Source organism: Marmota flaviventris, chromosome 10 (genome assembly GCF_047511675.1).
Source record: "Marmota flaviventris isolate mMarFla1 chromosome 10, mMarFla1.hap1, whole genome shotgun sequence".
NCBI lineage: Eukaryota > Metazoa > Chordata > Mammalia > Rodentia > Sciuridae > Marmota > Marmota flaviventris.
The window spans coordinates 64,306,783-64,322,073 of record NC_092507.1 but is presented as its reverse complement, the minus strand read 5'-3'; the positions used below and the strand labels follow the sequence as shown (position 1 = coordinate 64,322,073).

Genomic DNA, 15,291 nt, shown 5'->3' with positions numbered 1-15,291 from the left:
CCCTGAGTACGGTGCTTGCACGGCTGGCAGAAACTGCCACGCTGTATCCCTGCGCCGCTATCTCCTCATTTCCCAGCGCGCGCTGCAGACTCTAGCTGCGGGGCAATTTGCTGAATAAGCAGTGTTACCCTCCGTGCGACAAATCTGTCGCGTTTGAGTCCCCGTAGCCGATCCTCGTGCGATGGAAATCCTTCCTCCAGGTTCCGGAGCACCCCACTATTGCTGGAAATTCCTAACAAGATAGCCTTTAGCTGTCCTGACTTGTCATACTCCCACACAGTGACACAGCACACTGGAGCAATGCACTCCCCTCGCCGCCATCTTCCCGATTGCAACAGGTCTTTTTTTAAAAAAGTATTTTTTATTAATTGTTGATGAATTTTTTTATTTTATTTATTTTTATGTGGTGCTGAGGATCAAACCCAGTGCCTCACACATGCTAGGCAAGTGCTCTACCACTAAGCCATAATCCCAGCTCTCTCTCTTTTTAAAAAAATATTCATTTTTTAGTTCTAGGTGGACACAATATCTTTATTTTACATTTATGTGGTGCTGAGGATTGAACCCAGTGCTTCATGCATGGTAGGTGAACACTCTAACACTGAGCCACAACCCTAGCCCCATATAAACAGGTCTTTTTGCAAACCATTTAAACAAGCAGGTTTATCTAAAAATCTTCCCTGTAGAATTCTTCAGCCTATTAAATACACACACACACACAAACCTTGCTTTATTTCTGAGGTATTTCTGATTAGAAAGAAGCAAGAATATTACAATTTTAACCTTTAAACCCTTCACCCTTATTACTCCTAGAATAACAATCAGGAATTTAAGAAAAGTTTATATGTAATGATATGTCAGGGTATGATTCTTGATAACACTGAGTAGATGAAAAGAAAAATAGGCTATGCAGGAGGTGAATGATGAAAATAAATATAGTATTCCTATAGAATTATATTTTATACTGCCATTAAAATGTGTTACATGAATTATTTTATGACATGGGAAATCCTACTATAACTTATAAAAATTTTATTTTAAGTTGATAAATAATAATTGTATATATTCATGGGGTACAATATGATGTCTTCACATAAGCTTATGAAATAACATGATTAAATCAGGCTAATCAGGCTAAAAAATCCATCATCTCCCATACCTACCATTTCTTTTGTAGAAAAAATATTTAAAATCTACTATTTAAGCAAATTTGAAATCTACAATGCATTATTATTTATGGTAGTCACCATTCTGTACAATAGATCACTAAAGCTTCTTTCTAACTGAAACTTTATACCCTTTGATGAACCTTTTCCCTTTATCCATCTGATTATAACTTTATTAATATCTGTCAGTCAAGAACAACTCCATAATTTAATGTTAATTTTCCTCTTTATGCTTTTTGTCATTTTCCAAATTATCCAAACCATGTAGTTTTGATTTTATAAATAAGAAAAAAGTTATTAAATTTAAGAAAATAACAAGGAAATGGAAGTGTATTATACATTGAAAGACAAGCAATTCCAGACTTGATATTTCTTAGTCTTAGACATCTGTATATGGCTTGCTTATTTTATAAACCTGCAAAGAGATGAATTCCTATGATTCATCTTGAGTAAAATACAATACTAGAGTAAAAAAAAAAAAGCTAGATTTTTATATTCTTTTTTTTTTTTCTTTTTTGGTGGGAAGGTAGTTGTTATAGATTCTGGGGTAGCAACATAGCTTACTGGGAAGTGATGAACTTGGAGTAAAGACCTTATTAGCTGTGACCTTGGGGATAATGTTTTTCCTCAAAGAATCGTGGTAAAGATTAAACCAGATCATGAGCACTCTGAAATAGGCACTTAATAAAAACTGTTGATTTCTACTTTCTTCAAGGTTACAAACACAGAGTAAAACACTGGAAGTTTTAGGTTGTATTCCCTGCTGGTTTCCCCAAGATAAGATTAATTAAAAAGCAAAGTGGTTTTAAAGGGAGACTGTTGCATTTACTATTTAGAACCAATCGTGTTCCTCCTGAGTCATCAAGATTCTAAATTAAAGAAGACAAGCAAACAAAAAGCCCAAACCCAGCACCACATGGTGTACCTCAAAGGTCTGTCCAATATGTTCCCCTCTGGGTCCATTCCCACTCCTGATCTTGTGAGAAGTTCTAGAAAAATCATTGAAGAGCTAAATGAATTCTGATACATTCCTTCTAAGCTCCGGATTCAAAGGAAACCTGTGGTTCCCAGGTTTTCCAATGTCCACTGTTCCACTCAGGGAGCCAGGGCTAGGGTTGTTAATTGTACAGTGCTTAGCATTGTTCTTGACTTGGAGTAGGTACTCAGTATGTTCTCATTATTATTGTTCTGTGTTATCTAATTTAATCCTTACAGAACTCTCAGTTTGCAAGTGAGGAAAACTTTGACACAGAAGTAAATGATCATACAATTAGTAATGGGGAGAACTAGACCTCAAACACAGGGAGTCTGAGCCCCCTAGCCCGTGGTCTCAACCACCATAAACCACCACCTCTGCTTACTGATAAGGAATTTATCCATACTGCAGGGCCAACAGCCAACAATAATTTAATATGTTTCTATTGTACAATAGAGTTGTCTCTTAAAAGAAAACTCCTAAATTTTTAATATTTGATAATACAATGCTTTTCACTGGTGTGAATCTAAAGCTAAGAAGGATTGTATAATTAACAATGTTCTAAGATGATAGAAATTTTATTCAGCTGAGTAACTTTTGATAGATGTTAAGTTAATGTTGAAAAATTGGGAGAGAACTTCTAGTGAAATTATCAACCTCTGGTAGATTCCCAGGTGTAGGATTTCTGGTATTGATGCAGGCAGGTGGAGGCTGTATTTAGTTGTTTCTGGATGGTGGTGGAGAGTGTTTATGTTTTACACACACACACACACACACCTCTTAGCCCTTTCTACCAGATCAACCACTTTTTGCTTTCAGAGTCCTCCAATATCCTAGGTACCCTCCTTTGAAAACAAGTAAATTTAAAAAGAATCATCATTGCCACTTAATCTGTTTTACCACCTGTTCTTTGTTTACAGTTTACAGAACATCAGACTTCTTCATTCTGTTTAATGGGGCAAATAGTTTTGAATTGCCCTCCTATAATTTGTCAGTTATTGTGCAAGAATTTGAGGAATTAGCATGGAGTATACATTGTCCATGTCCATAGGTATAATCTAGTGGGGGAGAAAGACACACAAATAGTCAAAATGCATGTGATAAGTCCACAACAGGAAGAGGAGCAAGTGTTAGGAGAGTAAATTTTCAGGATGACACTGGAATTCCACATAAATTCTTCACTTGCACTATTTATTATTTTTGTCCTCTTTGTGTGGTTATTTAATATATTTATAAGGGAGTCCTTTTAAAATCATAAGTGATTAAAGCTGTTCTATAATATATATTTATCTAGATTCAAATGAGAAATTTACAATGCTCATCATATTAAGACTTTATGTGTTTGTGTAACTATATGTGTAGTGCTGTGCATTTGAAAGAATGCCTTGACAGTAATTAACTCCTTAATCTTCCCACTATTGTCTTCATTTTATAGATTTGGAAACTGAGGTCAGAGAAGCAATTGTAGCAACAGTATAAAGCCACTAAAAGGCAGACAGATGGGAACTCAAACTCATGTAGGAGCCCCAGTCCTGGGAGTCTCCATTTGATCTAGCCACAACCACTGTCCCTAATAAAAGCATGGATCCAACAGAAAATTAAAATGAGGACACACAGTGTGACCAAAACCCAACAGGATGTAAGAGAGATTTGTCACAGGTGGGCAATGGTAACTGCTCCTTGGCAATTGCCTCCAGGGAGCAGAGAGTGACCTCATTACACCCATCTCCTTCCTCCATATTTAAGTCTGTGCAGATTCTCGTTTGCTATTAGACTGGGTTTTCAAGTTTTGCACAGCCCTGATCCTTACTTCTGTAAACACATAATAATCCTAGGTTATTTAGTTTCCCATTAGCAATCATTTACTGTCTTTTAAGGCTCCAAGACACACAAGATGAGGGGCCATACACAAGTTCTATTTTCTTTTCTTTATTAGGCTGTGATACTATTGTGTTATCACAAATATTTTCATTTTGCTTTCAGAATGACATGACATTCAAGGTTACTCTGGTTAATAAGATGTTACAGGAGCCCATGAAATTAAGTATAAAAATTGTCTGACAAGAATAATAAGATTTTTGAAAAGAGAAAAGCAAACAGTCTCTTCTGATCAATTCTTCATATACTTTTACCCTTGGAGCATAACCTACTGCTCTGAAATAAAAAAAAAATCTATCAGTTCTCATTCTATCTGTTCTGCAAAGGTTTTTCCTATATTCCTGTGATGGGGCATGCCTGACAAACATAGTGATAAGGCATTTACTTGATGTCTTCAGAGTGTGGAAATATATTAAATCCCTGGCTCAGAACTGGCAACCTAAGTGACATCATATCACTGTTTAATATTTACTCTGAAAATATGAAGCACACCCTTAACTTAGCAGTCAAGAATGGTGAAAATATATCCTTATGAATTTTATGAGGTTTGAAATTGGGATTTGTCTTTCTTCTTGCAGAATCAATTAGTTCTAACTCCCCATGGCCTGTGAAGACAGTCAGGAAGTACTGGCTGCCCGAATTTGCAGCAGGTATTATTGTTTTAGTGTTTGGAGAAAAATAGACTTGCATCCTCCTGACCTCTGTTTCTCTCTAACGTCCCAGCTCTCATCACTGCAACATGCCATCAGCAGCTTTCTCCAGCAAGTACAAGTGCTTCCTGCAGAGCTGAGAGGCAACCTGGGCACTCCAGCTTTTCGATGTCAGCTGATCCTTGTAGGACATACCACAAAAACCTGACTTACCACTTAGACTCAGTGTGTAAGCTACAATTCACTAAGTCTCTAAATTATTATCCGTGCTGTATTACTGGAGTATACTGCCTTGGGAATGGTAATATTTCATCCTTTACTGGGGATTGAACCCAAGGGCACTTTACCACTGAGCTACTGTCCCGGTCCTTATTTTTATTTTGAGACAGGGTCTGGCTAAGTTGCTGAGGCTGACCTTGAACTTGCAATCCTCCTGTGTTAACCTCTTGTGTCACTGGGATAACAAGCACAAACCGTGAGGGAATGGTACTATTTTAGATCAGCCATACAAATACAACTTACCACATGCTTTAGTTAAATGTAATGTTTCTTGATTTAGAATGTCACTATGGAAATTCAGTTATACACACACACACACATACACACACACACACACACACTCCACACAATAAAAGCTATCATCTGTTATGGCTAGGGAATGTGGTCTTTTGATTTTATTCACTAAGTCTATTTGGATTCCTACTGTGTCCCTGTCACAATACAGTGGATACAAAGGAAGTCTATGATAGGGTGTTCCCTCCTGAGAAGAAAAGAAAGAAGTAGTATTTACTGGATGTTCTACAGTGTCAGGAGCTTTTACACAGATCATCTATTTTGATCCATAGTCTGCAAGTTGTATCCACTTAATAGATGAAGAAATTCAGACTTGAAAGGGTTAGGAAACTTGAAACCTACAATTTGAACCAGGCCTATCTGGCTCCATAGTCATGTAGATGCATGCAGGAGACCACAGGGAATTATATGAGTTGGTATATAATGAAGTACAAAATTAAATACAATCAAGTGCTAAGGTATAACCTCAAGAGCTTTAGGTGTTCAGTGGCAAGAAATTAATGTTTATTTTACTTATTAGAGAAGATCACAAGGAAGAAACAACAGGATTTAAGATGATCCTAGCAGGATTTCTTCTGGTCTCTGAGCAACCTCTCTTCATGTGCTTTAGACCCTAGCCTCACAGCCTCCAGATGAGGTTTTCTCTCTCTTTGGTATTCTCCTTCTCCCTAATGAGGAGATCCTTCCTATGAGTTTGAAACTTGCTTGTCTTCCATTACAAACAAATGCCCTCTTTGTAAGGTCAACAATTTCCTCCACATTTCTATGCACAATGGCTATCTCCTAGTCTCCCTCTTCCTCATCCTGATGCTCCCGGCTTCATGAAGAACTGTTTTCCTTGGCTTTTGGAACACCAAGTTCCACAGACTTCCCTCCTTCACTCTAACAGTTTCTTCTGCATCCTTTTTGCTGCCGGAGGCCCTCCTTCTCCAACAAGCCTTTGAATTTCCTCAGCGCTCAGCTACAGAACTGGTTCTCTTCTCAATTCTGCTCGTTCTCTTTCTCATCCTCACTTACAGCTTCAAGTCCTGTCTGTATTCAAAAGGTTCTTCTAGCCTGTATCTTTCCTTTGAATGCCAGATCTGTATATTTAATTGCTTACTTGAATTCTCAACTTGAATGTGTTAAGGCACTTTGAACTCAGCGTGTCTAAAATTACATTCGAGCTCTTTCCTTGCAGAACTGGCATTCTCCTAGTGTTCTTCCTCAGTGAATGCCACCATCATCCACCCAGCTGCACAAGTTAAAAGGCCAGGTGTCATCTTGAACAGCTCCCCTCAGCTCCCATATCCATTATAATATGAAGTCCTGTGGGTTTTGTCTCTCAAGTACTTTCTTTCCATTCCTCCACACTCCAGTGCCACCTGTCATCTCTTCTATGGACCAATGGACTTCCTAGATTCATTCTTGTCCTCCTCCAACCTATTCTCAACATTGCAGCCAGAGCAATCTTTTTTTTTTTTTTTTTTTTTGAGACAAGGTCTACTATGTTGCCCCTGCTGGCCTTGAACTTTGAACTTCTTGGCTCAAGTGATCCTCCTGCCTCAGCCTCCTAAATACTAGCTGGGATCACACCTGGTTCAGAATAATATTTTTTTAATTATTATTATTATTATTTTTTTAGTTATAGATGGATATAATACCTTTATTTTATTTATTTATTTTTATGCGGTGCTGAGGATTGAACCCAGTGCCTCACACATGCTAGGCCAGCACTCTACTAACTGAGCCACAACCCCAGCCCCCAGAACAACCTTTTTAAAAAAGCGAGTATAATTATGTCAGCACACTCTTTTGCTCCCTCCATCCAATCAAAAAACCAGCCCCTCCCCTGGCAAAGACCCACAACACTGCTCATAGGTGCCCATACACCCAAGCTGCTCTGCAAAGCCCTCCTGTCCAGGCTCATTTCACACCTTCTTCCTCCTCCTGCAGTACAGCTACACTGGCCTTTGGTCAGATGCTGTGCTTCTTCCTGCTTCCACGCTGCTACTTCCTCTTCTGAACATCCCCAGCTCTTCCCTCCATTCTTTCCTGTTCTCTCACTTTCTTACACATACCTGGCTGCCTCTTACTTTCACATCTCAATTGGAGCATCTCTTGTCTTAGAGAAGCCTCTCCTCATTCACTGGCCACATCTACCCATGGCCGCATTCACTTCTTCTTCCAAGAACTTGCCAGTTTTAACTCTATTTGTTGGTTATTCCATTATCATTTATATCTGTTGATATAAATGACTACAGGAACTGTGCTTTCTTTTGCTCATCATTGTATCCCAGCACCTCATATAGAGTCTGGCACATTAAATTTTCTCAATATTAGTTGCATGAATAAGAAACTAATAAAGTTGAAAGCCTGAGCATGGATGAAGGGCTGTAAAGTGAGAGAAGAGAGCCTAGGATGGAGCTTGGTGAATGCAACATTTTAAGGGAAGGACAGAGGAAGAAAATCATGTTAGGGGAAGAAATAAAGAAATAATCACTATATAAGTGGCATAAGCCAAGGGAATCCAGAGTTTTAAGAAAGCACAAATGTCATTGTGTCTTCAGCCCCAGATATTGGGAGAACTGGGAAATGAAATTGGTTTATAGGGCAAAATGGGAGGTGAGAAACTTAGCATCAGAGGAGTTGATTTTAAAGGAAAGCGATGAGAAAGACACTTGGCACTGTTGACAACTCTTTCTTTCTTCAAAGTAGAGGTAGAGAATTTTGCAAATAGAGAAAGATACTTTTAGGGTGAGAGCCTTGAGAAAGGAAATGCAATACCTGTTTATAGAGCGGGATTCTGAAGAAGACACGAGGGGTGTGATTATATCTATATAAGCACACATAGTTAAATAGTTTGTTATTATTTTAAACAAAATGCTGTTAGATCCACTAAGAATAAGAAAAGCAAGTTTCTATTTTTTTCAATATATATATTGAAAAAATATATTTTATATATATATTTGAAAATATGAAATATTTTGAAAAAAATATATTTTTAGGTGTAGGTGGATACAATACCTTTATTTTATTTTTATGTGGTGCTGAGGATTGAACCCAGTGCCTCACACATGCTAGGGGAGTGCTCTACCACTGAGCCACAACCCCAGCCCCACAAGTTTCCATTTAATCTTTACTTATTCATTCTCTTATGTTGTGTTAGTTAACTTTTTGCTGGTGTGACCAAAATACCTGACAAGAACACTTAGGGGAAGAAAAGTTTATCTTGTGTTCACAGTTTCAGAGGTTCAGTCCATGATCAGCTACCTTCATTGCTCTGGGCCCCAGATGAGGCAGAACACCATGGAAGAAGGGCATGGGTAGAGGAAATCTGCTCAGTTCAATGCAGCTAGGAAGCAGGGCGGGGATAGGGAGGGAAGGAAGGAGGGAGAAAGAGGTAGGGGAGGGAGCCTGCAAGGCCAGGGACAGGATGTCATTCCCCAAGGGCATGCCCCAGTGACCCAGTTCTTCCAGCCATGCCTAACCTTTCAGTCTTGCCTAAACCTACTTACCTAACTTCTTTCAATTGCCAGCCAGCGGTCCATTCAAATTACTAATCCATCAAATGGATTAATCTGCTTCTGAGGTTATAGCTCTTATAATCATTTTTACCTCTGAATATTCCTGCATTATTTAGTACATGAGATTCAGGGAATATTAAAGATCAAACTATAACAGATCTCTTCCTTTCTTCGTGAAGATTTCAGTTTCTGAGCTATGTCTATAGTTTCCTTTTCTCTAAAGAATTTCTCTTAACATTGTTTTTAAGACAGGTTTACTAGCCACAAATTCCTCAATTCTTGCTTGTCTGAGAAAGTTTATCTTTTCCTTTATTTTTCAAGGGCGATTTTGTGAGGTATAGAATTCTGGGTTGGTATAGTGCACATACCCCCCTTCCCCACCAAATACTCCATTCTCTTTTTGTTTGCATGGCTTCTGAGAAGAAGTCAGGTGTAATTGTTATTTTTTACTGTCATATAGGTAAGGTGTTTGCCCCGATAGTTTCTTTCAAGATTTTTTTTCTTCAATACTGTGCAGTTTGAATATGATAGGTCTAGGTGTAGTTTGGTTTTTTGGCATTTATCCTTGGCTTGACATTCTCTGGGCTTTGTGGATCTGCAGTTTAGTGTCTGGCATTAACTTGGTGGAATTTCACAGACGTTGTGGCTTTGAAAATTGCTTTTGTTCCTTTCTCTTTATTTTCCTTCCTGTATTTCCACTATGCATATATTATACCTTTTGTAACTGTTCCACAGTTATTGGATATTCAGTTATTCATTTTTTTCCTCTGTATTTTAATTTTGGAAGTTTCTATTGTCAAATCCTCAAGCTCAGAGATTCTTTATTCAGCTGTATCCAGCTGACTAAAGAACCCATCAGTGGTATTGTTCATTTCTATTCCAGTGTTTTTTTTTTTTTTAATCTCTAGTACTTCTTTCTGATTCTTTATTATAATTCCCATCTCTCTGCTTACATTATCCAGCATGTTGTCCTTTACTTTCTTTTTCATTAAAGCCTTTAGCATATTAACTATAAGTTTTTTAAAAAAATTCCTGGTTCGAGAATCTCACATTGCAGCCATATATGACTCTAGTTCTGATGTTTGGTCAGTCTATTCAAACTGTGTTTTTTGCCTTTTGGTATGCCTTATAATTTTCAATTGATAGATGGATATGATATACTGGGTAAAAGGAACTGTAATAAATAGTATTTTGTAATGTATTTGTAAAGTAGGGGAGGGGAGGAACATTCTATAGGCCTATCTTAGTTTTAGTTTTCTGGTGAGCCTGTGCACCTGGACTGTGAACTTCACCAGTGATTCTTGTTTTTAAAATCCCTCTGGGGACTTCTGTTTCTCCAGGTAGGTTGAGCTCTGGTAAAATAATTTCTTTTGACAGTAGGATTTGTTAAGAAGAATAGAATGCTCAGGCATATTTCAGAATTTTTTTTCTTCTCTTTCTGCCTGAAGATTGACAGGATTTTTTTCTGATGTTCACTGCGATCACCTGATGGAGCTCCTGGAGGTGACTCTCACAAAGGTGTGGGGGCTTCCAAGACTGGGTCCCTGTGGGGTTTTTAAGCTCTTGGATTCGTCCACACTGAGCCTCTAGCACTTGTAATTATTCATTTCTTCCTACCCTAGCACTGGTTCCCATGAAGTTTCTGTTGGTGGGTTTCTGTCTCTCGAGCTAAGTTGTGATGTGCCTCTCTATCTCTTTAGGGTTAGTGAGGTATGTTTGGACTACAACCTTACTTCTCTGAAGGATATAAGCAGGGTTGATTTTTCAGCATGTTCAGCTTTTTACTTGTTCTTAGGACAAAGTGGCAATTTCTAAGCTCCTTGCATCTGGGTCCAAAAAGTGGAAGTGCTCAGACAATTAGTATCCACTTAGCTGAAGAAGTGGGGGCCTTTGTTATCTCCAGGAGACCACTGGGGCCTGAAAAGTTCTGTTTGAGTCAGATCTGGGGGAAGGCAGGGAGGGAGTTATATTTTCGAACAGTTGTTCTACACAAGCTCAGTTGTGCTCCCTTCCTTGCACAGCAGTTCTTCAAAGTGAGGGAACTGTCATGACTTTCTAAGAGAGATGCAAAAGAGGCTCAGTAAGTTACCCCCCAAATCACAAGTTAAGTAAAGAACTAAAATTCATTTCCTTGGCTTTCAAAAAAGTGGACATTTATTGAGCGTATGCCATATACCCAGCTGTGTGGCAGGCAGTGTGATACACAGAGCAGAGCCCAGTCTATGTCCTGCATTAAAATATCACAACCTCAGGTGCCATGGCCCCTGAAGAAGGTGAACGCAACATGTAGCAAGAGAAGGGCTTTCTGAAGGGAAACTTGGTCCTGATGGTGCACAAATAGGGATTATCTGGGATAGAGGTGATGGAGCTGGGGAAGCTTCCCTAAAAAGGGAAGGGACTGCAAAGCATACCTCACTTCAAGGAACTGCAAATGCTTTGGTGTTGCAAGGATGTGGGTGGAGAGGAATGTAGGGGTCAGATACTGCTTTGTACATTTTCATGTATTATGCTTAGAGGTTCTGATTGAATTCTGAAATCAAGGAGCCAAGAAGGGTTTTAAGTAGTGGAATGCCGTGACTGAGTCTGCTTTCACAAGATCATTTTAGGAATGAGAAGACTGGGGCAGGGAGACTGGTTAGAAGGTTGTCCCTGTGGTCCTAGGGAGGAAGGCTGAGGGTGTGAACCAAGGAAGGGGTAGTGGAATTGGAGAGGGTTGGAGCAATTCCTGTACGGAACTGACCAAATGGACACAGGGAAGGAGAGAGGCTAGGAAAACACCCTTGTTTCTGGCTTGGGCAGCTGGGGGGATGGTGGTATCATTTACTGAAATAGAGAAAACAGAAGGAAGAACAGATTTTGTGGGGGAAGATGGTGAGCTCAGTTTTGGACGTGTAAGTTTGAAATGCACATGGGAAATCTCACCAGTGCTATGTAGTAGGTAGACATGACAGGAGCTTACCAAGGAATTCCATGTGAAGCCGGGACCATGGTTGTTACTGAGCTTCTCAAAGGAGAATGTGTGCAGTGAAAAAAAAAAAGGGGGCCACTACCAGGATGTTGGGGAACGCCCACATTTGAATAATGGACCAATGGAGAGTTCAGAAAGGAAGCCAGGAATGAATGAACAGAGAAGTAGGAGAGAGGGAGAGCGTTAGTAAGGAGGTGCTGCAGCCTGAACAGAGCTTTGCAGTGAAGGCTGACTTGGTGTTCACTAAACCCATCTCTCTCTCCTTGGGCACATTAGGAAGCTCCATTTTCCAGGCTCCTTGCATGGTCGTAGAGCCAGCAACTAGGGCTGCCCCTGACCATGAGGCGAGCTCATGTGCAGTTAAGAGCAGGTGCATCACCCTCAAGCTCTTCTCCCCATCCATGATCCCTTTGGACTCACTTATAAAAGGACCTCTGGAAGGAAAGCACTCAGATTTTCAGTTTTATTTTCTACCCCCGCACAACCGAGTCTATTTTCCCTGATCCTGGCTCTGGAATCAGATCTCTGGGTTTGAACCTCTTATCAGCTGGGTGGATTTGAATTAACTGCTTAATTTCTCTGCACCTGTTTCCTCATTAAAACTGGAATAATAGCATAAATATGTATTTCCTAGAGTGTTCTGAGGATGAAATTAGGTAATTAATGTGAAGCACTAAGAAGAATATTAAAGACTCTAGAAATATTAGGAATTAAGGGAGAGTAGAATGTCAAGGACAGGGGAATGGCTTATGGCAGAGGCCCATGGATTAACGGCCTGCAGGTCAGATCTGTTCTGCTGCCTACTTGTGTACAGCCTCTTAGCTGAAAATGTGACATTTTAAAGGTTGAAATAAATCATGTGGGGAGTGGGAGCATGGGAGGAATAGATGGACTCTAGATAGGGCAGAGGGGTTGGAGGGAAAGGGAGGGGGCATGGGGTAATTAATGATAGTGGAATGTGATGATCAATATTATCCAAAGTACAGGTATGAAGACACAAGTTGGTGTGAATATACTATGTATACAACCAGAGATATGAAAAATTGTGCTGTATATATGTAATAAGAATTGTAATGCATTCTGCTTCATACACACACACACACACACACACAAATCATGTGAAAATTACGTGGAGTTCAGATTTCAGTACCCATAAATTTTTGTGGGGACACAGTCATGCTAGTTAGTTTACATATTTTTATGGCTGCTTTGTGCAACAATGATGGGATTTGAGTAGGTACAACAGAGACTATATGGTGAGCAAAGTCTGAAATATTGAAAAGCTGGTTCTTCAAAGAAACAGTTTGGTGACTCCTGGATTACAGTGTCAAATGCAGTAAATGTCAAGAAAGATAACTAAAAAGTGCTGAACAGAATTAGCAATAGATTACCAGTGACTCTCATCATGGCTTTCCTGGAGTGGTAGAAGAAAATAGATTTTTGGTGGCAGGCAGATCCAAGTTTGATTTCTGACTCTGTAACTTGTTAGTTGTGTGGTCTATTTCTTCCCTTTTCCTGTCTGTTCCTTTCCATTCTTTCATGGACTTGTTTCATGGTTTTGAACCTTCCCTTTATTTCTTTGAATGTTCTAAATATTCCTCTATTAAGATTTCCTTCAGATTTTTTTTCTGTTATTTCTAGCTCCTGGGGGTGTGAAGCCTCCCATTTGTTGCTGCCTGTCTTGTTATATGTCAATTCTTTGTGCAGTCTATAATTTTAGGTTCACATGATGAGTGGTTGTTTGGCATTTGCTTCTGCTGAGGCCTTACGAGTCAGAGACTGAAAAGGCTCCAAAAATGTATCATTGAACAACCTCTTTGGAGGCTAGGACGGAGGCACTAGAGTGTGGGTGTTGGGGAATGTGCCTCAAGTTCACATTCCCACTGTGAAACCACTTGTTTAACCTTGACCTAATTATTCTTCTTGTTTAAGTTTTCTTTTCTGTGAAGTAGAAATAAAAATTCCTACTCTTTAGAGATACCGTGAAGAATTAATGAAATAATATAAGGAACTCAGCATAATGTTGTGCATGTAGTGAGTACTTGATAAATATTAAAAACTACCATAAATATTTGGTAGATATTATACACTTGGCAATATTTTCTCCTTGTTTCGTGATATAAGGAAGAAGCTTGATGTTCATGAAAATACAAAATGTACAGTTGATTATTATGTATGGACACTGGTCAGATCTCTTTGCTCTATTTGCGATGCGTATCAGTTTAAAATGGGAACAAAAAACCCTCATTAGAACATATTCACTTAGTTTTCAGCCACTGGTAAGGAGCACTGATGGATGTTGGGGGGAGTTTCAGACATTATCCTTTTTCAAAAATAGCTAATTAGAAGTTGGATCATTTGCCAACTATTTTGGGTCATTAAAATACAGCAAGAAAGAGAGTTCTTCTGCAGAGAGGGAAAATGACCCAGATAAAGTTCTTCAGTCTTATTCAAAGAGAACATATATTTATTTTTTAGCCATGTTTTCCTCAGTCATTATTCCAATTGAAAGGTTAGAAATAGACTGGCAGAGCCCTGAGCCCATAGCTGATTCTCATACATATTACCTATCTATTAGTGGGAAGGATAGAAGCGGGCAAATTCTTGGGCAAGAGAAACTTACTTCTGTCTCAAATAACTTCCAACCACAAATCTTTCCTTAATTAACTGCTACTTTGGGTCTATAGATAAGGGAGGGTCAAAGAGCCAAATGGTGAAAGAAAGCTGTAGGCTACTATGATTTATCATGAAATATGTTATAAGTTACCCACAAGGATTTCACAAAATGAAGTCTTATAATTCTATTTTTCACAAAAAAATCACAAAGGCTAATATTAGAAACATTTAAATAGAGAAATAGTTTTAGATTTATATTACCTGATCTTCATAATCAGATCCTGTATCAATGATCTCTCCAGTGTCCAACATCATTGAAGGATCAAAGTCACTTGAACCTAAATTTAGAAAAGGAAAAATTAGCTGTTGGAGGCTGTTTCTAAAGAAAGAAATCCCCTCTTGGGTTTCCATATTGTTCTAGGATTCTATTAAATTCACAAACATTTCTAGATGCTTCCCATCTGCCAGGAACTGCATTTGAGCTGGAGATTGAAGATGCAGATACTCAGGGCACTGTGTCCACCCCTAAGAATATGACAGTACTGTGGAGAATGATTTGTCAACAGCAAGATTCAGAAATCAAGAAGAGTGAGTCAAGTGTGACTAGTAGAGGAAGTGGTGGAGTTGGGATTCTTCATAAGGAGCTGATCTGTGAACATGAACACTCAGGGCAAAATGTGATTTGTCCAGGAGAAATAGCTTCAAGATGTGCTAGAGTAACTAAGGCAGAAGGAACACCACATATGGAGTGGGAGAAGAGCAAGAGTTTTCCAGAAATAAGATGGGCTGAATCTGCCCACTCCAGAAAAACCTGAGATGTTTTCCCTCAAGCCTTTGGGGTCACCTCAGTCTCTGAAGGTGAGAAAAATGAGATTAACTTAATTTTTTAATAGAAATATTGCTCTCCTGGGTATTATAGGTTACATTAAATCACTTATCTATTTCTTCCCAAACTTAA

At 39.0% G+C, this 15,291-nt stretch overlaps 2 protein-coding genes across 3 annotated transcripts in view; one reads left to right on the top strand and one right to left on the bottom strand.

Annotated features, from left to right (window-relative positions):
- Ak5 (adenylate kinase 5) overlaps window positions 1-15,291 on the bottom strand; it is a 273,107-nt gene that overhangs the window by 105,335 nt on the left and 152,481 nt on the right. Inside the window, exon 8 of the mRNA XM_027935266.2 lies at window positions 14,595-14,671. Within this exon, the coding sequence (XP_027791067.2) occupies window positions 14,595-14,671 (77 nt within the window). The remainder of the gene's footprint in view (window positions 1-14,594; window positions 14,672-15,291) is intronic.
- The window catches only part of Zzz3 (zinc finger ZZ-type containing 3), a 256,464-nt gene that overhangs the window by 217,031 nt on the left and 24,142 nt on the right, over window positions 1-15,291 (top strand). The gene's annotated exons all lie outside the window — the stretch shown is intronic.